This window comes from Eptatretus burgeri, chromosome 5 (assembly GCF_056783735.1).
Source record: "Eptatretus burgeri isolate ZD-2024b chromosome 5, Ebu_testis_v1, whole genome shotgun sequence".
Taxonomy (NCBI): Eukaryota; Metazoa; Chordata; class Myxini; order Myxiniformes; family Myxinidae; genus Eptatretus; species Eptatretus burgeri.
The window spans coordinates 65,875,011-65,902,916 of record NC_140965.1 but is presented as its reverse complement, the minus strand read 5'-3'; the positions used below and the strand labels follow the sequence as shown (position 1 = coordinate 65,902,916).

Sequence of the window (27,906 nt, the reverse complement as noted above, 5' to 3'; positions counted from 1 at the left end):
ATTGGAGAGGGGGGTGGATTTTTGCAAGTATCGTGCTCGGCACGACGTCTTTCTTGTTTGTTACATTCACCCTGTGCTTTTCTTTTTGGAAATTGTTTAAACCGTACAACTTTTCCATTGCCAGAAAGGGTTATTTTCTTCACTTTACTTGAATGCTCTTTTCCTTTAACAAACATTTTATTGAGAAGGTCTTCAGAAACCAGTATCTACTACTACTTCTTAAAGGGTCCAGGTTACTTCCACCTGGTGTGGTCAGTCTTTCATGAACAGGATGGTCAGGCCTGATGTTATACTGGAGATGATTGCAGCAGGCACTTGTAACTTGTTGGCAATCATTCGCCTACTCTTTGTAAAAGACAGTATGGGAACTTTGACATCGACTAACATGCCAGAAAACTGGACACCCATCTTCACATCCATCCAGGAGGTGGTGCACAGGTTGATGCCTCGCCCTGCACGTGGAACACCGGGATGAGTTGATACCGGGTACCTCCCCTGGCCCCAGAGTAGAGCAATACTCCACTGATGCTCTGTGTGTTGTCAGGAGGCACGAAGGAAGGACCGGCCCTTTTGGAATATGCCCCTTCTGGCACATCGATGAGGGACTATTTGCTATATTGATTCATTCCGTACAGACGAAAGGTCAATTTGCGTTTGTCTGTTTCCCGTTTACAGTGTCCTCTTCCCGCGCTGCGTTGGAAAAGCCGATTGGTTATTACTTACGAAATATAAAGATTTCGTAAGTATATTGATGACTTCCGTCCTCTGTTTGTTTGTTTGTTTGTAAGCACGAGAATGGAAGAAGCTACCAATGTCAAATTACACCACGTGATTCAGGAGGGTGATGGCTAGCGCTGATTAGATTTTGGTCAAAATCGGTCAAAGTTCAAGGTCACAGTGAGGTCAAACATAATTCCGTAAATTCATATGGAGTATTTTTGCTTCGCTCGACGTTACGAGTTCGTTTTAACTTCGATTATAATTTTGTCTTCGGTTTTTGCAATCGCTTAAAACTAGGTTGTTGAAATTCTGGTAAAAATCGGATGTTTTGGAGACGTTTTAAGATTGTATAAAAAATATTTCACTCGACGCGTCACGGGTTGTCACGTGATGCAGTGCGCTCGAGCAGACGCGTCGTCACGTAAAGGTTTTGCGTGTGCGTGCCGACGGTGTTTTCGATAAAGATGGTGTTTAAAAGTCTTTTTATCCCAATAAAGGTTATCGTCGCATGCCTGACTCGCTAAGCCGTCGGATTATGTAAAGATTGTTGGTGGATGGCCGAATATTACGGTTTTGTGACTCTGATAAAATAATATTAAATAATTGCGTGGAGAAATGGAGATTTTTGCTTCGGTCGACGTTACGATTTTTGATGGTTTGGTACAGAATCATCGTAGAAACTTCTGGTTTGCGTCGCTGCCTTCTCTTGAGACAGCTTTTATTAGACAAGGTCAGAGGTCAAGTTGACGATTTCGTAAGTACCAGTCTATGACTGCTTGTTTTGCATTTTCTTGATGCAATATAGTCAATAACTGTTGTCCCTTCCAATAATCTTTAAAATCAACATGAATATCTGGATTAAAGTATTTAATACAGATCTTCATGGAGTAACAATTTAAAATAGCTGTTTTTCCATCTTTTTAGACAAACCCAAGCTCCACCACCAAGTGTTGCACCACCATTTCACGGTGGGTGGTATAAGTAGCTCAGAACTTTGGCTCTGAATAAAACAGAGTTCAACACAATTAACCTTTTTAAAGTCCATTAAATGATTAAAATTGACAAACTTTTCCCCATCATTGTGAACGGGTACAAGTGCATTGGAATTTTTTTCACTTCACCATGTTTTACTTCAATTAAAAATGTGATACAATCAACAAACTATTAGTGAATAACATTGTTTAATAAAGTTTGTTTGTGATGTCAACATGACGGTGTCAAATTGACGTTCCAAATACAGTATGTCATTGGAAACAGTGAAATTCCGATACTATTAATTCGTACAACTATCTGAAATGTTTTCATCGCCACGACATACTGGATAATGTGTCCTTGTTATATAACGACATCCTTGTTAACAACGACAAGGCAACAACATCCTTGTAATATAAAAATAAAATTTAACCTTTTTCTTTTGGACAAGGTGCAAAATCGAGCAGAAGGTAAAGTGAAAATGGAGGAATCCACTGGTAATGCTGGAGTCGAAATTGGACATCTGGAAAGTTTCTGAACTCGACTTTGGTCTTCGGCGAACTTGAAATATTCCTGGAGAACCTAAAACCTTTACCATTTAGCTTGCAGATAGTCAACGAAGTGTCATCAAAAATACCTAAACGATCTGTGGGTGGTTGTACGTCTAACATTGAAAAAGCAAAGCTTTCCTGCCACTGCCAAGGAGATAAAACCAGGTGAAGTGGAGTTGATCAGCTTGTGAGGTGGTGTTGTCAAATGTCAAATGCATGTTTAATTGAGATTCGATTTTCAATTTGGTCCGCTGGCTGTATCATTGCTGAGGTGTGGGTGCATAGCTGATGCAGTGTCCCTGTCAATTCCAGCAGGAATTTTTTTGTCACTCTTTGCAAAAGTTGCTGGGGTCTTAAACCTTCACCAATCAATGCTGCCAGATGGGACACAGAGTTTAATGTCTATCTGAGGGACGGCACGTCCATCGTTATCTTGTCCTGTATGTAAAACACCAGGACAGTTTATAGCTGGGTCGGGATTCAAATCGAGGCTGGACAGCTCAGAGGCGAGTGTGTGTACCTCTTGGCTGTCCTCTCAGCCGAGCTGGTAATTAATCATCATTGCTTTTAAAACAATTGTGACTTCTCAGGAGAATTTGATATCAGTTATGACGTCATCCTTGACAGTTAGAAAAGTGCCAAAGTGGAACAATCTTCACGATTCTTCTGCTTCCACCTCAAGGGAGTAGAGTGGGTTGTGGAAGACGAGTGGCTTGTACAGTTGTGTAGTTCGAGACCTGAAACGAGACATGTCCTGGCATATCTGGGTTAGATCGGTGAGGGGCAATTGGGCATCCACGCACACAGGGTTTTGAATAAAGATGGGAAGACTACGGGCCTTGTAGCTCTGAATAGCTCGTCTATTCTGTTTGCTTCTAACTGCTGAGTCCTCCGTTGCAGTCCAGGTTGGCGATCCATCTGCTGCTTCATTCTCAATCTTATGGGCATCGCCTAAATGGCCAACACATACCGCTTCCCACTTTGCAGGTCTTGTGACTGGTTGAAGACTGCTCGCCGAATCCAGCAATTCTGGTATTCCTGTGTCTGCCTCTGAAAAGGTAAAGACCTCTGGTTCCTTGGAGTGCCGTGGAGATTGAAAAACCACCGAGCGGTCCTGGTATCTGATCAAAATGTCATTCTCGGTGGGCTGTGAAGGCCAGGCCAGTTCACATCCATTTTCCATTCCCCTTGTAGGTTGTTCGTCCTCTTTCTTTGTTCGAGTCATATTAACATTCTGATGCGGCTGATCCGGTTCTTTCACTAATCCAGGGCACTGTGCATCTTGCTGCACCTTAAGGTTCTCAAATGCAGTTTCAACAAGTGCTTCGTTTAGTTCCTCCAAGACTTGAGGAAGCTCTCCGAGTTTATGTGCAAGTTCCTGTGAAGGAAAACAACACGTTCAGTGTTCATTCCTAATGACCCACACTTACCAGGTGAACTTATGCTCGTCATTTCTGCCACTGAAGGTTTTCACCTTGTTTGTGTGTCTGTAAGCAAGATATCTCAAAGTTTTGGACAACATTTGGAGGACAGGTTTGACGAGGACAAATTTATTAGATTTTGGTGAAGATCCAGATGTGGATGCTGGAATTAAAAAAAAAAAAAAAAAAAGTGATTCTTCACCGTTGCCAAAAATGATATGTAGCATGATATCTCAAAAAATTACAGATGGATTCGGACGAAACTTTGTGGACAAGTTGGGTGTCTGCCAATGACGAATTTATTCGATTTTGGTGGAGAAGCAGAACCGGATGGGGACGCATGATTTTTTAAAATTTTATTTTAGGTGATTCTTCACCATTGAGAGACAGGGCCAAAAACAGTCTATCGCACATTATCTCTAAACGGTATGGATGGAAAAAGATAAAACTTGGTGGATGAGTTGGGGAGGTAAAACGAACGAGCCAATTCATTTTAAGTTCAGGTCCGGATGCAGATCCGGCCCATCAGTGGGATAACAATAGGTAAACTGTTCAGCCTGGTGGAGGTATATGCTCTATCAAGTGCCCTCCTAGTTAGGCATGTGACCTGGAGTCTGGTTGTGCAGAAGAAATACATGTTGTGACCTTTCTGCATTGTCTGACACTTTTCAATTTAAGATGATCAGCATGTGTTAGGAGTGGTTGCACAAAGCCCATTGCCATTAAGCAGGCTAATTGAATGCTAAGCATTTTCCTCAAAGCAATAAAACACGAGGGGCATGACAATTACAAAAGAATGAACAGAAAAATAAATCACAATGGACAACACGATTCTCCACACACCGGCAAGATTAATTAAATACATCATTACCATGGGGGTGGCAGGATAGCCTCGGTCCTAAAAGTATGCACATTCACCTCCGAGCTGTCAAGCCGGGGTTCGAATCTTGACCCACCTATAAATTGTCATGCTGGTGTTTCACATGCAGGGTGAGGCATCAGTGGGTGCGCTGTCCGTTGGTTGGACATTAAGGCAGAGGACCCGTGTGCTAGCACTGGTTGTTGTTGGATGTTAAAGGTCCCAGAGGTGTTATCACGGGCACCCTGAACAAATTACAACAGTAATGGTTTACCTTTCCCGAAACCACAAAAAATGCTTGAGAGGACTCTCTCTGGATATAGCACCCTCTATTGAAGAGTGAAATATCTGCATGAGCACGAGAACTCCTGTGAAGATGCATCAGCAATCATAAATCTGCAGTTGCAGCGAAAATGCTACCCACGCGTTTCCTTGGAATCGGCGGTGCTCGACGTATGATCCCAAAAAATCGGTGGTGCCCGACATGCGATCCCAATTGTTTGTTGATTTCCCAAATGGGTGGAAAAGTTTGCACAATCATGGCATTCACCAATTGGGCAAATTAAAAAAAGCAAATGTCCAACTCCAATGAAAAAGGCAGTTTGTGCAGGTACCTGGTTTGTGAGAAGAGACTCGGCCAGCAATGAGTGCAAGCAGGACAGCTCACGACCGAGGTCCACTTGTTGTGGCGCTGTTCGTACACGGGGTGCATGGTGAGCACCGGAAACGTCCGCAAGGAAGTAGTGCATTCGTGCACTCTGTTCGTCCACAAAGCTGCTCAGGAACACCATGGCCTTGTCCCTCTCACTGAACCTACACAACGGAACAGGTTCCAAAAGGTCATGTTACTGTGCTTCCACAGCCTACAATGCATTGTCCTTCATTGTTCCAACTTTTAGAACTTCACAAAGTGCTCGGTCACATGTTCAAGTTTTGCTGCATTTTAAAAACTACAAACCCGTTCTGCCGTTACCATGTTAAAGTTTTCACAGAACACAAACGAAACTTCATGGGATACTCGTTTGGCATGTTGTTCAGAACCACTCTCATTACAAGATCCTTCTGTCTCTTCTACGTTTCAAATTAAACTTGTCAACATTGTTTCCAACTCGTTGCGTTTTACTTTTTGTTGTTACTTCAAGGAGATGTTGGCCCTTCCAACCCATGCTTCTCATTGATGAGCCTGATTTACGTGGTCCGTTGATCATTTCAAATCATGTGCCCCGATATCAAACCAATCAGATTCTGCAATTATGAACAAATCTCACCAACAACAAATCCGACAACATGATGTCTCTGAGATGAGCGAGCGCACTCATCTCTGAGCTGTCGAGCGCGAGTTTGGTTCCCAATCCGAATATCAACTTGGATTCATGCCTTGCAGGCAGGGTGTTGCATTTCAAAATCGGTCGTCCCTCGGATGGACGTTAAAACTGGCTGTCTATTCTGCTAGCATTCGTTGGCTGATATTAAAGATTGTATGGTGTCTTTCACGAAGAGTGCTGAACAAATCACAGATTCCTGCCCGAGTGTACAGTGGACACTGCGTCAGTGACACGGCCACACACAGGTGATGCAAACGCTGGGTCAAACTCATCATTCAATCCCTATCCAACATGCATTCGTGATCAAGGACTGGGACGAAGAGAGAAATAGAAGAAAAAAAAAGGTACGGGGGCTGTGGGGAGCACTACAACCACAAAAGCACCACCACCAACCCTCCTTCGTTTTTCTTACGAAGAGAAATTTGCAACGCGTTGGACGACACAGGCCACGCGTGTCAGGGCATGACTCGCAGGGTCAGCTGGAGGAGAAGAGGCCAAGTCGAACAGACTCGGGGAGACGAGGGCCGGACACAGTAGACGAAGGAAGAGCGAGGCACTGACGAGGCGCTCAGTAAGCTCAGGGCATCCTCGTTTCTCACACTGCGCTCTCCATGATGAGAAAACCTCACGCAGCTCCTGAGGGAAAATGCTGAACAAAAGATACAAAGGGTTTTGTGATGTCTTGATCATTATCAATTATAACACAATTCCTTGGAGGTTCATGCAATGGGGTAGTGGAGAGCGACGGGTGCGTTGAAGAAACTGAATCTCCGACGGAAGCCAAATATTGCCGTGATTTTACGTTCAACGACCAGAGGACCATCGAGCTGCTCTTCGCTCGGTTGTCGATGTTCGAAGCTGATATTTCGGAGAAATTTAAGGACCAGAGAACAAAACAATTGCTTGGTCCCCTTGCAGCTGAATCCAAACACCATGAGATTTCAGGGAGTAAAACAAGACAATGTAAATGAAGCAATTTATAGGTTCTTCTTTAATGCACCACATGGCTGCTGGTTACATTGTGGCTGAGAGTGTGGTTCTACTGCTGATTCAGTGCCCCCTATTATCAGTGAGCTGGTACTCATTTTGCCAACCTCGGAAAGATGACAAGCTGAGTCAACCCACCTAGTGTTATTTAAACGGGTAAAAACAGGGTCTCAAGATCAGAAGATCTTAAGCCAGCCACCTTAACCGTTAAGCCAACACCAGGCTTATTAAATTTAAATGATTCAACATCAAAATGAATAATCTTCGAATACGTCATTGTGTTGTTGGAAAAAAAAACAAAAAAACACCACCAAAGCTTCTTTCTCACAATCCCAAACTACACCTGCCGTTTGGTACCAATCAATGGTGCAAAAACCCCTCCCGGGTTTGAGGTTCATTGTTTAAAAACAGATTTTGAGAGTTGTTAGGTCTTTAAGCGACTCACACAATGGAGCCAAAGATCCGGTCCAACCCTGATTGGCATCGACTCAGGAACCATTGTCTGTTTCTTCGCAGATCACTTAGCCCACATTTATCAGGCTCCAGTCGCCATGTTCCTTGAACCGATTTGCACACATCTTTCACGAATGGACCTTGGGAGGGAAGGATAAGAGGGCAACATGTGGATCTTGGCAGATCTGGAATGCTTTAGGGATGGGAAGGGTAACAGATTGATCTGAATTGCCTGTTATAACTACACATGGCTCGGGGAGAGGAACCGGCTGGCCAGGCCTGATGTTTGACTGAAGGTGATTTGAGCAGGAATTTGTGATTTGTTTAGGGTGGTGGAAATAACTCATGCACACTTTGCGAAAGACATTGTGGGATCTTAAACTTCCACCAACAACCAGTGATGGTAGACGAGTTCTCCAGGTAAACGTCCTTCTTATTGATGGTGCACACAGCGATGTCTGTGGCTTGCATGCGAAACAGCATGATGATGGTTGATAGCTAGGTCAGGATTCAAACCAAAACGCTAAACAATTCAAAAGGCGAGTCCACATATCTTTAGGCTTATCCCAGCAGTCTTCAAAGGGAAATACAGCATTATATCATTCATGTTATGCTACGGGCAAATCTTTCCGATTTCCATGAATCCGGACAGGTCCGAGGCTTCATTCATACCAACTCATAACCCCATGTTCCCCAGCCCATCCCTCTTCCTTCCACAGATCTCCTAATGTCTCTGTTACTCACAGTTTTGTCCTTCCCACACCCCTCTTGTCTCATGCCCCCCCCCTTTTGCTGTGTGTTGTGTGTTAGCTCTCATACGAGCCGAGACAAGGTATACCAAATAAAAAAAAGGCTATGACCATCACTCAAAACGTTACGTTAACACGTGAAAGACAGATGAAATGAGAGGGCCTGCTCGAAAACGTACAGGGCCTAATTCCTCGTTCAGCACAATAATCCCAAATGTTGCATCAAACTGAAGACGACTGAGGCTCAGATCACCTGCTGCTCGCACCTGATATATTCAGGCATCAACGTTTTTGGTCTCTTTAAAGGATGACATTTTGAAGCTTACGATGTAAAGAAATCTGTTCGCAAATATTTCTGCGATGCCGATGAATATTATTTGTCATAAAAGCGCGTACCAGTCTATCTTTGCAGATTTCCCATTTTAATTATGTGCAATCGAGAGACAGTCGAGGATAAAACAAACAAATAAATAAATAAATCACTGCCGGTGACCCCCAATGGAACCAAACCGATGTTCTGGCGGACTGGCAACACCAGTGGCTTCTTGAGGGAGTAGGCCCATTCCCCGTCAGCCATGTTACGGTCAATCACCAGCTCTCTTGGCCCGAGTGCTGTGCGGACACCATTTTCGTAGCCATGTGCTGCCTGTTTGCTCGGTTATTAGAGTGAAAATAATAACAATCTATGGATTTGCACATCGTCAGACCTGTTGTTGAACCGGGCATTGACCTGTTGATCCAATCCTCCATGAGGGTCATCAATAAAATTGCATCGACCTACAACAGACAGACGTCGTTCATGTCAAATTTTTCAACAAAATCTTCATCCTAATCAATTCTTTTTGTCCGAGATGAAAACAACCTTTTGATCGCAGCACATAGTCCTTAGCACGGTAGATGCAACTGCGTAGACCTCTTCGGTGGAAGGAAAACCTCATTTGTCATTTTGAGGGAATAAATGGCAGTCGCATTGAATTACATCCGGTGAATACAATGGGTAAGGCAAAACGTTACGATTCGATGCAACAAGGCCTGCAATGAATGCAAGCCAAGGGTATATTGGTGCCACAAACTACTCATCATCAGGTTAGATGGTTTCACAATTAGTGTCGTGCGCTTCACATCATCGTCTTTGGTTCCAGAATAACGGTACACGACATTCACCGAGTTATGTGCATGACGTGGAAAGATTGGGAGGGGGAGTGGGGGACGGCGTGGGTTGTTATACAAGCCGCATTTCAGCACTTACTTGTGCAAATGACTATGTGGGTGGTAGTTATATATTTGGTTGAGACGATGGGGACACACATAAAGCTTAGTAACGGTTCCTGAAATCAGCTGACGCAAAGCTTTCATGGACGTCATTGTTTTTCCGAATGTCTCTTCCTGACCTGCAAATACTTTCCATTTTAAGTTCCCCCTTCAGATACCGATTACAGCAAGGGCATCAAATGCTCGAGTTACGTACAAACCTACCAAGGATCTCCTTTAGGTAATCACTGCCGACTAGCCTGAGGTAGGCCTCGACAGCTTTGGAGGTGAGCGTGTTCTGACGTAGCACGTTATCTGGGTCCGTGCCTTCCACCTCACCCCACACCATGTCAGCGAGGAATGGCTAGGAAAGGAAGGATGCAGAGAGATGTCAGATTTAGGGATGGAATATAAAACAGGCCACATTTATGACCACAACTCTTCACTCTACACGCTTTCTTGGACCTGTCAATTGAGCACAACGGAAGGTACAGACGCCACCAGATTTGAACCCCAAACCCCAAGGTCCACGTCATTTGTCATATTTTAAACTCCTTCCAAATGATCTAGTTAATGTACATTGAGTGCAACTTGTGCCCACCTTGATGTGCCCGCCAGTGTGCAGAAGACGCACAAGGGAGCGGGCGAGTTCATCCTTGGTCCTCACGTTCAGGCCTGGCTCGAGCACACGACACAAAGACAGTGCTCCTGTACTCAGAAAATCCATCAGGCCCTTGTACCGCTCTGTAGGCAGGATGCCCAGTGACCGGTGCCGCCACTTGATGCGCAGTGTGATGGCTGCAGAGTCGACGTTGTCAGTTCGTGATTGGCTCAGTGGATACCATTGTTCCACAAAGTTCCTCTCACCGGGGCCCACCACGGCGATCGTCACTGAGCCCAAGTGACTGCTCTTCTTTCTTGAAGACTTTCTCCTTCTCTTCTTTTGCACATCGTTGTTGTTACCTTCCTCTATTTTATTCTTAATCTCCATCTTCATCATTCCCTGCAGCACTTCAGTCTTCCTTCTCCTCCTTCGCCTCCAGCGTCGACGTTTTTCTCGTGCGAGTTTGATGGTGATGCCACGAACAGCACCCATGTCAGAATACTCAAAGTGTGCACCCCAGAACACCGTGTCAGACCCCTCGGCATCAGCTGTCACCTTTTTCTCCGTGCTGCCATCTACATCCACCTGGCAGCTGTAGATGCCTTTTCCGGGGAGACCCTTCGCCTCCAGGACCCATAACTTGAGCTCGTGCTGGATACGTTGGGATTTGGTACCCTGATGTTAAATAAACAGTAAATTCATTCGGTGTTGCATTCACTGGCATGAGTAAGCAAAATATTTAGTATTTGGAATGAAACAAAATAAACCATGGATGGCAAGGGAACCTGGAAATTGTTGCAACAGGGATGTGATGGGTGAAAAATATTTTCTTTATATAAAGTCACTCACACTTGATCACTTATTCCTTCTCTTTCAAAAACAAATCAACTCTCAAACACAACATATTATCAATCTATCCCCAAACCAAACATTTCTCCACAATTGTGAAGGATTCATTGTCCACAGATCTGTTGCCATGAAGATGAGACTATGGTGTGGTTGGTCCATCGTTTTGTCCACATGAGGTGGTTGGTCCATCGTTTTGTCCACACGAGGTGGTTGGTCCATCGTTTTGTCCACAAGAGGTGGTTGGTCCATCGTTTTGTCCACACGAGGTGGTTGGTCCATCGTTCGGCCCCCATGGGGTGGTTGGTTAATTGTTCACCTCTATATGGGACCAGATCTGTGGATGATGAATCAATGACAAATAATGTGGAGAAATGTTTGTTTGCAAGACCCATCAAAATAATTATATGTGATGTTAACTGAGCAATTGGGAGAAATGAAGTTGGTGTCTTCACCTTCATGGTGATGATGCTGGGAAATAAAATGGTATTGCAAGTCAACGTTCAGTTTATGAAATATGTCATTTCCAAAACGTTCACATCCCTCAGGGAAAATACACATTACGACTAATAATAAATTCTAAAGCAATACGGTACCTGATTGTGTAATCAGAAAGTTTAAAGTGGAATACTTACAGATGGACATTGAAATACATTGCGATAAAAACAATGGTGGATATATATATATATATATATATATATACAAAATTTTGAACCTATAGAGAAAGAGAAAAACAACAACGGACACGATAGGAAACGTCTCACCATGTTTCCTCCAGGGTGGTGGGCCTGCTGAGAAGCATCTTGTGGACCGTTGCTTGACCCCCAATTATTGGACACGTCTTGCAGTGTGTCGTACGAACCAGACAGCTTCTCATTTCTGCAGCAAAGAGACGTCCATGTTTCCAACATGGACATCCATGTCTACATACGTGACTTATCCATTGGGATATTAAACTTTGGGGTGACCTCTTCAGCCATTTTGTTTAAAAGGAAGCTAAAGTCAAATTTAAATAACGGAGAATTAAAACATTTTTTTATAACTTTGATCCAAGGCTCATCGAGAAATTTGTACACACATCACAGCAAGTCAGTGTACTTTTCCACGAATTCAACGACGCGAGTAGATAAATGCATGGAAAAAAAAAATGATTGTATCCGGGATTTTAACCTGGGTTTCTGACATCATGAGCCAGAGGTTCAGATTGGAGCACAAATAGGCTGCCTCAAAGCATCACGTGACTTTTCACAGCCAATCAGGGATTCACATCGGCAGGACATGGCGTCCATCTTACTATAATTCACCGTCTGTCTGTCTGTTCCCAGGTACCGCAAAAACGGCTGAACCGATCGCAACCATTTTTTGGGTGTGTAATCCTGGGACCCCTTGGAGTAAAATAGGCATAAATATAATAACATCACCCCCTTGACGGCTGCCGTAGGGAGCGGGTGCTTCTTGTAGAAATTAAAGGGAAATTTACTGGGTTCGCATTTACTACTTAATGGTACTTCCTCTCGCATAATAGACCAGCAGATAACCGATTCCAGCTCTTAATGAAGGTATCATCCAGCATTGTATGTGCTGTGGTTACGACATTTATCCCATGAAGACACAATCATCCAACTTGCATTTGTATATAGATAGATAAAGATGGATGGATAACTAGGAGACGAGCAGATATTCATTTTCATGCAGCACTTGTAAGGGAATTTGTTCATCATGAAATGTGGAATATTTTGGGAGTTTGCTCGGAATGCTGTAAAGCTTTGCTCATACACTATCTGAGCACGGATGGTCAATTCATTTTCCTGATGCTGAGCCCTGTCCCCAACTACGATAAAGCCATCATCATCCATGCTCACTATACATTTCAGAGCCAGAATCTTCATTCGACGGTTCAACTTCTGAGAATGGGGCCAGCGGTCCAGTGAGTCAATTCTCCGATACGTGTCTACGTCGAGAGAATTAGCACTTCCTTGTAAATTTGGTACACTGCAAGATGAGATGATTAGAGATCAACTGATGGAGAAGACATGTGGTTATACAAGTGTGGGAGAGACTTTTACTGGAATCTCATGACCTGACTGCCTCAAGCCATAAAGATAACCAGCAAAATGGAAGCAGCTTACCACAGTGCACAAAAACTGATCGGCACACTCTTGCCTGTTACAGCTACATACTCGACAGTTCAGAAAATTCAGCAAAACTCACACCAATAGCTACAGACCCTGAGATGCAATATGCACAGATGCAATATGTGCAGCAGCACCCCACACGTTCTTGGAATTGAGAGTCTAACAATCATGAGTCCAGAGTTTCTGATTATCCTGTCCAGGGCTAACGGTGCAGAAATTGCAGAAAACTGAAACACTTTTTTCAAGTGGTATCGCTCCACCTCAATACAAGCACCTGCTCAGCCACAGACCTTGCATGCTGCACAGGTCAAAATCCATACAGTGCGATCGACTTCATCAAGTTTTAAAACATGTGCTGTCTTTTCCAATGACATGTGCATTGTGCATACCTCTGCTCTTTGACATTGGTGCCAAGGTGCTCTCCTAAATTTAGAAACATACATAGTGTTTTTTCTGTAAATTGACCCTGAAATGCTCTTCCACCACCATCAGTGATTATGGACATGCCAAATTTGATGTGATGGGTACATTGCAGCTGTCAATATGTGATGGTGCCCAGGCTTTTCCTACAATCACATTCTGCATTACAACATCCGGTGCTAATTGAATGGACTCAATTTGTTTACCTGCCTTGGGGTTTCCTTGATGGACTATAGTGGCACGGACAAATTACAAGTCTCCTCCCCCTCGCAGCACCGATGGCCTTTGATGGTTTTGGCGTCTTCTCTGCATTCGTTCATCAACCCAAAGTACATTCCACTGTGGCTCCGATCATTTAGCCACTATGCTACATCCAGCTCACCTTGTTGGACCAGGTAGCGACCGACTTGAACCTCCTGTTGACATCTGGCATTATAGAGCCTACCGATGCATTCCCTTCGATTTCCCAATATGGTTATAGCGAAGAAAAAGTCTGGAGAACTGCAAGTTTGCGAGGACTTGTGTGCTGTGAACAAGGCAATTATTCCTGACAAATATCCACTTCTGACAGCAGAAGAGCTTACTACCTGTTTCTATGGCTCTCCTGTTTTTAATAAGTTGGATCTATGCCACCAAGGTTACCTCCAGGTTCCTCTTGATTCAGACAGCAGGGACCTCATGGCTTTTGATACCCATACCAGAGTTTTTAGGAACACTCGCATGCTGTTTCGACCAAGCTCTGCACAAAGCTGTTTTCCGAAGATTATGTCATCCATCTTTGCTGGCATCCCAAGCATGTCGTTGTATTTGGATGACATTGTGGTGAGTGGTCCTAACACCTCAACCCATGATGAACCCTTGCTCCAAATGTTCCAAAAACTCACCCAGCTCAACCTAACACTGAATGGCAACAAATGTGGTTTTGCAGTTCCAGAATATAATTTGTGGGATTTAGGCTGTCACCTCACAGGATTTCCTCTCTGCAGTCCAATGTGGAATGGATTCACTGCATCCCTGAGCCTCAATCTGCTTCTCAACTTGCATGACAGCCTACTACATATGGTTCTTTCTACTATGCTCAGCAACCATTGCACCGAAACGTCAGCTTCTTAAGAAGGAAGTCTCCTCGAACTGGACCCTGACCTATTAAGCAGATGTACACATGAAGAAAACTCAACTCACTACAACCCTTCTTCTGGCTCATTTTGAAATCAACAGTGCCATGCCGGTCACCTGTGATGCTTCAGCCATGGCATTAGGGGCTGTGCTGTCCCAGGTGCAGGGCAACTTGGAGACACCCATAGCATTAGCATCCCATGCTTTGAGCCTCACAGAGCAGAAATATTTTGTGGGACAGAGAGAGGCTTTGGCTTGTGTCTGGGCATGTGAACACTGGTATCTGTACCTGTATGACCAGTCCTTTACCATCAGAACAGATCACCAGGAACTCATGACATCAGGCATGGGAGATAAGCCATTCTGATTGTACACGTGGTCAGACTGGCACCAGCAGTACAATTTCCAGTTGCAGTTCTCCCCGGGATGTCATAATACCATTGCAAACCTTCTATCCAGATCAGGTATGGCTGCTGACCCCAGTTTTGAGCAAGAGGACACAGAGCAGGATCTGTTACATCGACCCCTCCACGATGTGGTGTCCCTTCTGGAGCTCCAGCAGGCATCAAAGGACGACTCCCTTCTCTGCTCCTGCATTCTTGCATTACAGAGTGCTGGCCAGCCTGAGTAGTGGATGAACTGATACCATTTTCCAGGGTCAAAGACAAGCTGTCCTGTTGGAATGATTTCTGCATCGCAAGAGGACAATGCACAGTGTTGCCAAATGCACTGTGTGTATGGGTGCCAAACATGACTCATGAGGGTCACCTGGATATAGTCAAGCTCAAACAACATGACCATGACCTGGTGCGGTGGCACGGTATTGATAATGACATTGAACCATTGGTGAAGGATTGTACAGCTTGTTTGATCAGTGGCAAATCTGGACAGCCTGTATCACTTCAATTGCACCCTGTTACTTAGTCATCTCACACCTGGGAACACCTGCAACTGGACATTTGTGGAGAAATTCATGGTGTTCCTTATCAGCAATGTCACTATCTGGTGGTCACATATGATGTAAACTCCAAGTGGCCTGAGGTTGTTAAAGTGGGATCAGCCACCTCCCAGACCATTAGCTACATACTGGACACACCAATAGCTCATTGGGGGTGCCACAGGTCGTCACCATGGATAATGGCCCACATTTCATTTTATCTGAGTTCACCACTTATCTCAGCATCAATGGATTAGACATATCCGCACGGCAGCCAATCATACGGACAATGAAGTGATGGAAAGATTCAACCAAACTTTCAAGAATGGCATTTGAGCACACGTAACTCAAGACTGCAAGCTCCAAACAGCCCTACTGCAGATCCTCATGCACTACAGGAAAACACAGCTCACCACCACAAGGGCCTCACGAGCAACATTAATGACAGGACATGAACGACGACTGTCAATGGATAAATTTAGAAGCAAGTCAATGTTGTTATTGCTGTTGAATTTCCAGATGTTGTGCATTGGTGTGAAGAGACATGAGGATGCAAGAGGAAGTGGGATGGAGATGCAGAGAGAGAGACACCATCTTGAATGAAGCAAGTCAATGGACTTGCTTTTCCTCAACGGCTGTCTGCATTGTCATACAACTGAGCCAGCAGCACATGAAGCAGTGGTTCGACAAAGTGCACAGATCATGGCCACCTGTGATACAGATCCAGGACTGGATCAGAGTTAAGCAACCTCATCAGAAAAACAAGATGCAGTCTTTTTTTGTCCTTTCAACTTCATGTCACCCGACAGCTTGGTCCAATGACCTTTCAGCTTGAGGACAGGTCTCGGTGGCATGCCAGCAGACTGTGGAAAGTGGAGGCCCTGACAACCCAGCCTTTGAATACATCCAGCCAGTTGGGGGGGAGTTCTCTATGCCCTACCATCTGTTGGGACTATGCTCTGTGCAGAGCGTTGGTGCTGCCTAAGCAGTCTCCTTGACTATTGGACAGGTCACCACTCTGACAAAGGATACCAGCATGCTGGCACTCATTTCACTGACCTCGGAAGGATAACAGGCAGAGTCAACCCCACCTGGTATTATTTCAAACGCCAAGTGGGATTTGAACTCAGGATCCTAGGATCCCAAGCCCACCACCCTAACCATGAAGCCAACACCAGGCATACCCCCACGAATAAAGGCAATATGACTGATATAGAACAAGGGCTACAACCAGTGGGGTCATTGCAATGGCTTCAAACAGTCCATCAGCACCCAACATGGCTTGAACCATGTGGACCTCTACAACACACACATATGCAGTGTGGGGTTGGGAGGGGGGACAGGGTGCAGTGAATATATATATATATATATATATATATATATATATATATATATATATATATATATATATATATATATATTTGTTCGTCTTTCGGCTGCTCCCGTTATGGGTTGCCACAGCGGATCATCCGTTATGATCCGCATACTGATTTGGCATAGGTTTTACGCTGGATGCCCTTCCTGACGCAACCCTGGTCGCCTCTTACGACACAGGGATAAGGATTGGGTTTCGCCACGATTCCGGGCTGCCCTACACCCTCTCATAGCGCGGCCCAGTGCAGAGCTCCCGTCTTCAAGCGATCCTCCAACCCAAGCCTCCGAGTAGCCGGATTACAGGCGCACGCCACTACGCCCGGTGTGTGTGTATATATATATATATGTATATATATATATATATATATATATGTATATATGTATATATATGTATATATATGTATATATATATATATATATATATATATATATATATATATATATATATATATATATATATATATATATATATATATATATATATATATATATATATATATATATATATATATATATATATATATATATATATATATATATATATATATATATATATATATATATATATATATATATATATATATATATATATATATATATATATATATATATATATATATATATATATATATATATATATATATATATATATATATATATATATATATATATATATATATATATATATATATATATATATATATATATATATATATATATATATATATATATATATATATATATATATATATATATATATATATATATATATATATATATATATATATATATATATATATATATATATATATATATATATATGTATATATATATATATATATATATATATATATATATATATATATATATATATATATATATATATATATATATATATGTCAATAAAATTTTCCCTCCATAAGTATTGGAACAATGAAGTCAAATTTGTTATTGTTATATACTCAAGAAATTTGGATTTGAGATTAAAATATGAATACGAGACAGGCGTACAGGTCAGTTTTTATTTCTTGGTATTTATATGCATACTGTATACATTTTACCAATGTAGAACATAAGCACTTTTCATGTTCAGTCCCCCCATTTTAGGTCAGCATAATTACTGGAACAAATGACTGACAGGTGTGATTTTTTGCATTGATTGCTCACACATTTAATAGAGCAGTGAATGTCTAGTCTTGGTTTTAACCTTTGCTTTCACCATGGGAGTCTGCCTTTTGAGTCACGAGGCACAAATCAACATAAAGACGAGAGAACTGTCTATGTAAGAAAAGTTAGCAATTTGGAAGCTGAAACAACAGAATAATTCAATTTGAACCAGGGCACAAATATTGCACAAAGCAAATACAACAATTTGGAATGTCTTGAAAAAGAAAGAAACCACTCATGAACTTAACAAGAGACAATGGCCATGTCGACCAAGGAAAACAACTGCAGTTGATGACGGAAAAAAACCATCAGAGCTGTGAAGAAAAACCCTAAAACAACTGTCAGTGACATCACTAACAACCTCCAGCATGCTGGGATGAAAGTATCACAATGTACCGTTCGCGGAAGACTTCTACAGCAGAATTACAAAGGCTAGTTACAAAATTACAAACAAAGAATGGTGGAGGTAGTGTAGTGTCATGGTTTGGGCTTGCTTAGTTGCCTCTGGAACTGGCTCACTCATCTGTATTGATGATGTGACTAATGATGGCGGAAGCAGAATGAATTAGGAAGTGCACAGAACCATTTTGTCTGCCTGTGTACAAGAAAATGCCTCCAAACTCATTGGGCCACGCTTCACCATGCAGCAAAACAATGACCCAAAACACACTGCCAACGCAACCAAGGAGTTCATCAGGGGAGAAAAGTGGGAAGTTTTTGAGTGGACCAAGTCAATCTCCTGATTTAAATCCAATAAAGCATGCATTTCACGTTCTGAAGAAGGGATTAAAGACAGAAACCTCCCAAAGCAAACAACTGAAAATGGCTACAGTGAAGGCTTGGCAAAGCATCTCAAAAGAAGGTAACAAGAGCTTGGTGATGTCACTGGGTCACAGGCTCGATGGAGTTATTGCATGCAAGGGATATGAAACCAAATGCTATTATACTACTTTAAGTTAATCTGTTCTAATATTAATGCTTACCTAAAATGGGGGACTGAACATAAAAAGTGTGATTGTTCCACAAAGGTAAAATGTAAAACAACATATCCAAAGAAATACCAAGAAATAAAAACACCTTCTGTACTCTTCCCTCATATTCATCTTTTGATCTAAAATTCAAATTTCTTGAGTTGAGTTTTTAGCAATAACAAATTCGACCTCACCGTCCCAATACTTGTAGAGGACACTGTATATAAAATAAACATATGGAAGTTACAGGATTGTGTCTGAATGGGGTAAATGTGGTAACCACAGCACACATAGTGCTGGATGACACCTGAACTTGGTGGGAGAGGGGGGAAATGTTATGTTCTTTCCAAATGTTGTTGTTGTTGTTGAATTTCCAGATGCTGTACATTGGTGTGAAGAGACATGAGGATGTAAGAGGAAGTGAAATGTAGATGTAGAGAGAGACACCATCTTGTAAGTGGGAGCTTTACCTGCTGTGGAATAAATAGACTTGTGTCTAGTTATAAGTTGCTCTGTTTCGGTCAGTTTGTGCAACACACCACTCTTTGAGCACCTTCCCCCAACCACACCTCCAGTTTGTGCAACACAACACCACTCTCTGACCACTCTCCCCCCACCACACCTCCAGTTTGTGCAACACAACACCACTCTCTGACCACTCTCCCCCCACCACACCTCCAGTTTGTGCAACACAACACCACTCTGACCACTCTCCCCCCACCACACCTCCAGTTTGTGCAACACAACACCACTCTCTGACCACTCTCCCCCCACCACACCTCCAGCTTGTGCAACACAACACCACTCTCTGACCACCCTCCCCCACCACACCTCCAGTTTGTGCAACACAACACCACTCTCTGACCACTCTCCCCCACCACACCTCCAGCTTGTGCAACACAACACCACTCTCTGACCACCCTCCCCCCAGCCACACCTCCAGTTTGTGCAACACAACACCACTCTCTGACCACCCTCCCCCCACCACACCTCCAGTTTGTGCAACACAACACCACTCTCTGACCACTCTCCCCCCACCACACCTCCAGTTTGTGCAACACAACACCACTCTCTGACCACCCTCCCCCCACCACACCTCCAGTTTGTGCAACACAACACCCCTCTCTGACCACCCTCCCCCAGCCACACCTCCAGTTTGTGCAACACAACACCATTCTCAGAACACCCTTCCCCCAACCACACCTCCAGTTTGTGCAACACGACACCACTCAGACCACCCTCCCCCCACCACACCTCCAGTTTGTGCAACACAACACCACTCAGACCACCCTCCCCCCAACCCCACCTCCAGTTTGTGCAACACAACACCACTCTATGAACACCCTTCCCCCAACCACACCTCCAGTTTGTGCAACACAACACCACTCTATGAACACCCTCCCCCCAACCACACCTCCAGTTTGTGCAACACGACACCACTGACCACCCTCCCCCCAACCACACTTGTCCTCTTCCCCCACTTTCTTCTTCAAATCGTCAACTACCCTGTCCCCCCTCCCAACCCCCAAGTCGGCATAATAGTCACCAACTCTTTAGACCATATGCCTGGTGTTGGCTTAATGGTTAGGGTGGCAGGCTTCGGATCCTAAAGTCCTGGATTCAAATCCTGCTCGACTCTTGAACTAATACCAGGTGGGGTTGACTCAGTCTGTCATCATTCTGAGGTTGTCAAAGTGAGTACCAGGTTGCTGGGATAATTGAGCCATTTGAGTGTCCTGTGTTGGAGTGGTGACCCGTCCAGGATTGTGGCCAAGAGCCCAGGAGACCGCCTTGGCAGCACCGATCCTCTGTACAGAGTATGGTCCTGATGGATGGATTAAGACTGCTATGGCTTCTTGGTGACATAAATGGATGAAAAGTAATGATACAATGAATGAATAGTTTGTGATTATATTATGTTTTTACTTCAGGTAGGTGTGCAAAGCAGCAAGTTTGGGTTTATACACCACCAAATGTGCACAACAAAAAAAAAAAATGCACAGAACTCAAAATTGCGTGAATATTGACATTTGTAAACCTCCGCAGGCACTGTCCGGAACGAAGTGCTCTTAAATGAGGTACCATTCAGCATTGTCCGTGCTGTGGTTACAACATCCACCCCGTTCGGATACAATCACACAACTTACACTTATATACAGGTATCAATGTATAGCTATAGAAAGGATGTCAAGGTGGGGGGGATGGGGGAGGAAATTAAATAATTGATCACATCCGGTATAATCTGAACCTGGCTTACTTCGGAGGATATTGTATTTCGAACAAATTGCGGTGAGCTCACCGTGAGGCTGCAATCCAGGTGTGCAGCTCTCAGGTGGCTGAAATAGCTTTGTTGGTTTCTTTGTGTAAAGGTGAAATCGCATGAAACTCTATATTTTCAGGACCCACTTAATAATACGAAGATCATCACCATACGACCAGGATTAACAAAGGAAAATTGTGGCTTGTGTGGTTTTACTCTCCTCCCGAGAGTGCAACCACCATCCTCCACCTCCTCCTCCTCCTCCTCCTCCTCCTACAATCAATGAGCAACACCATGGAAAGCTCCACGGTCCAATGATCCAATCGAGACTGGAACACGGACTCTCCGTGGATCAACACCATGCCGACACCAACGGCCTTGCTCGATCCCACGAGTGAGACGTCGTGAGGGCTTTGGGAGGAGGTTGAAGACCTCCCTCAGTAACTTTTACACCAACTCGGTGTCCACCGAATCTGGTCCGTGAGCACCTGAGGGGGTACCTGGCGTACCTAGACGGAGATTAAAAATCACAACAACGTATGTACAGTATCTCAAAAGGAATACAAAAATGGTCTGCTCACCTCTTCAACCTCCTCGAACAGATCTGTTTGAAACTGACACACTTTGTGACCTTGTTTCGTTTTCCGGCCATTTGTAGACCCTCCAACAAGGAAACTGCCCCCTGCACCACGTGGTACACACAGTCAGTACACCTGTGCAGGAACGTGAACCTCACTCTGTGACTTACCTTTTGATATTCATCGAGGGTAGCCCCTGCAGCCAGGTACAGGTAGGTATTCCCTAATATCAGTTTGGTTATTATGGCCCGTTGGGGAAGTAAGGGAATAAAACGATCGAACACTTTTGGAAGTCCCACCCAGCGATAATAAAAAGGTCGACAGAAGGGAACCGAGAGATCATTGATAGACGAGAGCTCGAGCTTGACGCGGCTGTGACGACGACCTTGGACTTCGAGCTGTAAAAACAAACGGATAATAAAACGAACTCGACCTACTGTGACGTCATCCGAGTGGCGACGTTCCCACTACAATGGGGGAGATACCCGCGGACCGCGGCGGTGTTCGTCGCAAACCGAGGGGGGGGGAGGGACGCATCCAGGTGAGTACACCTGTTGGGCAAACACGGTGGAATTTCAAAAACAAACAACACCGGCAGCGTCATTACAGGAGAAAACACAGCACGGACGTACGAACCGTACTTTGGAGCTCAGCGAGTGCATACTCCACGCACTCGACAAGCGAAGCAGCAGCGATTCGAGGGTCCCCGTACGTTCCCGTACGGGGCAACCGGTGGTCCCGGGATGCGAACGGTGCAGTACGAAGGTGAGTCCGGGTCCCAGTACGCATTCCCCATCCGACGCCGCGGTCCGGGTCCTGGTCCGATGCGTCCCCGTACGGAAGGCGGGTCCTGGTCCCAGTGCACGAGGCGGGTCCTGGCACGAGGCGGGTCCGCGGGTCGCCCCCGTTGCGCGCGCGCGATAAGCCGGAGGGTGTGTGAGACACACCCGAAGCACACACAAGTCCCGACGTGCCAAAACGTCCCGCTTGCTGCACTTGGACAGTTTGGAAACCGTCGTTATCGCTCGAAACATCAGCGATTTGTACAAACAACGCAGGATAACCGATTTTAGCACCGCGCTGCAATCGGCGCACCATGAACGACATTCAGCTGGAAGAACGGACCGTGAAACGCACGATCGACTCACCTGTTCAACTGTGTGGACGTTGAGAGCGTCGTCGTGCAGGTAAACGGAATCCTTTCCACTGTAACTGGATCCACCGTCCTTCCCTGGGTGAAACCACTGTGAGTGATCTCACCTGAGTACAAACACGATCCACACCTCTTCCTTCCTCGAACGTGTCTCTGTCTCTGTGAGAAAACCTTTTCATGGGGGTCGAGTTAGACAAGTGGGTATTACAGGGCAAACCCAAGGAAAAACGAACATTTTTTCCAGTCAAGGTTTTCTCAGTGGATTCCTCATCCTGTACCCACACCATTTGATATTAGCTTGGGGCCCACCCAGAATTTTGCTTCAAATTCAAGATGGCGGCCAAAATCCCAAATTGCCGCCAAAATTACCTTTAGGAGATTTATACTGCCTCGTAGTGTTTCCTGTCAAGGTTTTTTTTTCAATGGTTCTGTCATCCTGAACATATATCCTTTGAGATTAGATTGGCGGCCACCCAGGATTTAGGCTAAAATCCAAGATGGCCGCCAAAAATCAAAATGGCTGCCAAAATTAAATTAATTAGTGCGGGCCTGGAGGTGCGTGCCCGTACGTGCGTGGGGGGGGGACTTTCAAACCACAGAAACAACAACCACACAGGCCGTTCCTTCGCTCTCATATGCCTGTAGGTGCGTGGCCGTACGTGCGTGCCCGTACTTGCAAAAAATTTTTTTTTTTATTGTGACATCAATAGTGATGTGATAGCACCGTGTACTGTCATTGGTTTGGTAAATAAATGGCCGTAACTTGGGAACCGCTTGTCCGATTAATATCAAACCTTGAAAAGGCACATCCACAGGGCCCCAGCAATACTCCTGGCAAGTTTCAATTAGATCGGACCAGGGGTTGTCGAGAAACGGCGGTCGCAGACACACACACATACAGACAGACAGACACACAGAGATTGTATGTATGTATGTATGTATGTATGTGCGGGCATGTATGTATATATGTGTATGTATGTATGTATGTATGTGAGGGCCCTGAGGTGCGTCCCTGTACGTGCGTGGGGAAAAAAAACAAAAACTTTCAAACCACAGAAACAACAACCACACAGGCCGTTCCTTCGCTCTCGCATGCCCATACGTGTGTGCCCATAGGTGCGTGCTCGTCGGTGCATGCCCGAAGGTGCGGGCCCGTAAGCACGTAGGTGCGGGCCCATCGGTGCGGGCCCGTACGTGCGTGCCTGTACGTGCAAAAAAACAAAAAACATTGTGACGTCAATAGTGATGTCATAGCACTGTGTTCTGTCATTGGTTGACAAATAAATGGCCGTAACTTGGGAAGCGCTTGTCCGATTAATATCAAACCTTGAAAAGGCACATCCTTGGGTCCCCTAGCAAAATACCTGACAAGTTTCAATTAGATCGAACCAGTGGTTGTCGAGAAACAGTGGTCACAGACAAACACAGATGCAGACAGACAGACAGACAGACAGACACACACAGAGATTGCTGGAATTATACATAGAGGATTAGGTTTATACTGCCTTATAGTTTTTCCTGTCAAATTTCTCTCAGCAGTTCCGGCATACTGGACCTATAGCCTTTAAAATTAGCTTGAGGGCCACCCAGGATTTGACCTCAAATTCAAGATAGCGCCAATATGGCAGTCAAAATCATCTGAATTATATTCAAACTACCTCTTAGGTAGTTCTGTCAAAGTTTTCTCAGTGGTTCAACCATTCCAAACCTATGTCCTTTGTTATTAGCTTGGAGGGCACCCAGAATTTGGCTTCAAATGCAAGATGGCCATGAAAAACCAAAATGGCCACCAAAATTACCTCAAAATTGATATTGTTGTGGGCCGGGTTTCGGCTGCAAGCACAACCGCTAGATGGAGCAGTAGAGTCGGCTCCACCGAACACCCGGAATTCAGATCGTCACCCTCGGATAACTCCGAAGGTACGGGTCCCCTTACAGGATCGTGAATCGTCAATAAATAAACCACGTGGGCACACGGTTATTTGCCAAACTTCAAAATACCAAGAGGCCCACGTGGAAAACTACCGAGTATTCACACTCTCGACGGAGCTCGAACGGGACGAGCCGTAACCATGCTCGACCCATGCATAACCCGAGCGGATGGTTACCGAGGTCCCATCGGTCCAAATGCACCACCACAGCAACGGCCTTTTTAATCCTCCCAACACGCACCATGCTAAGCCAATGGAAGAAAGGACAGAAACGAGCTGAAACATTCAACAAATGGATATTTATTTACAATAGTGTGGGAGGGGAACACATAAAGGGCAGAATTAAACCAACTATAAAGGATGCAAATAATGTACAAGGCACTTAACAGTTTTACTTAAAGACAGGGCCCAAGGACACACACATGCACACACAAATACCCAGAAAGAGAGATGGACCTCGAGGGCTTTATTATTCCTTCAGCTCGGAGGGAAGTCGAGCTGAGGGACGAGAACGTGGCTGGCTACCTGGCTGCGTTCACGCGGCTGGACGTCCACCCCTTCTGAGAGCTCTGGTCGCCAGAAGATGGACCAGGGCGGCCAGACGCAGACCAGCGCCAGCGACGAGCCGCCAACCGACCGCTCTGAACGGAGCCGTAAGTCGAGTCGGCCCGACCGATCGCCCGGAATACAGATCGCCGCCCGGATAACTCCGAGCAACGGGTCCTTGTACAAGAACCAAAATATGCCAATCGGCAGATCACGTGGGGTAGGGTATAATTGCCAATCTTCAATTTACCTAAATACCCACGTGATCCAACTACCGGGGTATTCCACCCTCGACGGATCTCGTACGGAACAAACCGCCGAGGCGAGCTTGTCCTTGCGCGATTCCGAGCGGCATAATCGCCGAGAACCGTCGGTCAAAATGTCCCCCTATTACGGCAAACCAACGGCTTTCGAACTCACAACACACAAAATGTTCAGTCAATGAGGGAATGGATGAAACGAGCAGGTTTACATTCACACAAGGACATTTATTATAATGAAACACGTATGCAATTAAATAAGGCAAAACACGTATGCAATTATACAAGCAACAAAAGCACGACAAAAGAACGACAACCGTCTACTTATTATGTCATTGGATTTACTTATTACTTATTATGTCATTGGATATACAGTCATTTACACTTAATAGCAGTTCCAACTTATTAGATGGGCCCACGGACACACACACACACACACACACACACACACACACACACACACACACACACACACACGCACACACACACACGAAACGGTGGCTGAGGCCTTTAATCACGAGCTCCAGCTCAGAGGACAGGTGAGCTGAAACCCAGAGCTTGACTCAAACCTTTCCACCTCGTGTGGTCTTCAACTTGTCTGGACCCGGGCTCCAGCGAGAGCGAGACCCAATGCTTCTAAACACGTGCCGGTGAGATGAGGCGCCAATCCTTCCTGTCGATGCGTCGCTTACCCTGAGGAGCCAACTCCAAGAAGAGGCCGACGCGTCGCACCAAGCCGGGAAACAAAATGGAGAACGACAAGCTCCACGAACCAAGAGGAAGAAGAAGAGGAAGAAGCCTCCACTCGCAGCTCGAGCCGAACAACCGGCTCAAGTTCCTTCCATAACAAAGCAGCAGCCGAAGCTCACTGAGCCAGCCGAAGCAAAAAGCTTACTCCTCCCACGGGACTCAGCACACGGGACTCTTCACGAACTCTGCCACAGGACTCCCCCGAACTCTTTACACGGGACTTTCATGAACTCAGCCCACGAACTCAGCCCTTCCACGGGACTCTTTTTGAACAAAGAAAAAATGTCCTCTTTATCCTTTGCACCCCCTCCCCTGCACCCGGCGTGACTCATGCCCTCGTGATCCACCCCCCGCTCAACCATGGGTGGGAGGGAGTTGTTGACGTCACGCAGGGTTCTTCTTCCTCTTCGCAGAAGAGGGGGAGGGACGTCTCCATTGTTCGCTCCCTAACTATTAAATCGATCCGCAGCGCATCTAATCGATTTCAAAACATTTAAACAATGGAAGGTGAGCTATCTAGGGAACAAGCACTTATCGACATAGCTGACTAAGGGAACCTGTATGTTGTGTGCAATTGAATTCCAAATTCGTAACAATATGTTTCAGCCTGGAGAAACTTCTCTCTCCAGTCGCATTAGTTATCATTAAACACAAGTAAATCCATAGTGCTATTTCAACATTCGGGAATGAAGAAGTTAATCCATTTTTTAGCACAAGGGTGTAGATATCAGAAGCTTGCGGTGTTTCATGCTTGTCCCTGAATTCATCAAATTGCCCAACAAAGTTTTGAAAGTGAACAATTTCTGGCACAAATTCAGGCTCGATGTCATCTGAGTAAATCTTCTGAAACTTGGCTGCCGTTGTTGAAATGTCTTCATCGTTCATTGTTGGAAATTCGACCAGGAAACCAAACAATGAATGAACATTTTTATATGCTTCAATGCGATGAGAAATAGCTGAACATAACTTATCTATGATGGGTAGATATGTTTCCACCTTAAAAACTTCTGGCTTCCTCGCAATGCACCATCTTCAGCATTACCATCATTGATTTGTTTTCTTCTCCTATGCTCTCGTTTTTGTTCGTCGTGGTATTCCGTATTTTCTACTTTGTTTTTTGCTTTATTTTCAAACACTTCAAACTGATTCCGCAGTGACATCAAAAACTCCAGTGGTGATGTAAGAAGTTTAATAGCTGATTGAAGCTCCAGTGTTTCATGCTGATGTGATTTTCTGACTTGATTGAACCTCTCTAGTATGACAGCCCAGAAGTCTGCCAAGAGAACCGTTTCCAGTTTTGATTGCTGCTTGAGTATAGCTTTTGCCTCATGACGTGTGTCAACCTTCTGATTTACATTTTCTGAGATTAACTTCAAAGCTTCTTGAAAATAGATGTACCCTTGAGACAAGGCTTTTGTGGCATCGGCCCTTGCAGACCATCTAGTATCTGATGCTCTTTTAAGTACCAATGTAGATTCACTTCCACTTTCAGCTTTAAGGCACTGAAGCATTACTGACCAACGTTGAGTTGAAGCAGAAAGGAAATTGTACATTTTTGTATCAGACCAAA

At 44.7% G+C, this 27,906-nt stretch overlaps 1 protein-coding gene across 2 annotated transcripts; it reads right to left on the bottom strand.

Moving 5' to 3' along the window:
* Positions 1-1,884: 1,884 nt before the first annotated feature.
* LOC147026592 (disabled homolog 2-interacting protein-like) lies at positions 1,885-23,374 on the bottom strand. Of its 2 annotated transcripts, none has more exons than XM_085882146.1 (9): positions 22,845-23,374; positions 21,700-21,800; positions 11,503-11,617; positions 9,890-10,567; positions 9,514-9,652; positions 7,281-7,428; positions 6,261-6,497; positions 5,138-5,336; positions 1,885-3,621 (listed from the first exon to the last, which is right to left on the bottom strand). In XM_085882146.1, the coding sequence occupies exons 2-9, from the start codon at positions 21,768-21,770 to the stop codon at positions 2,899-2,901; spliced, it is 2,310 nt and encodes a 769-aa protein (XP_085738272.1). In that variant the 5' UTR covers positions 21,771-21,800; positions 22,845-23,374; the 3' UTR covers positions 1,885-2,898. The 2 variants fall into 2 exon arrangements, with proteins under 2 accessions (XP_085738272.1, XP_085738271.1); XM_085882145.1 differs by lacking the exon at positions 22,845-23,374 and adding an exon at positions 22,338-22,700.
* Positions 23,375-27,906: the final 4,532 nt, after the last annotated feature.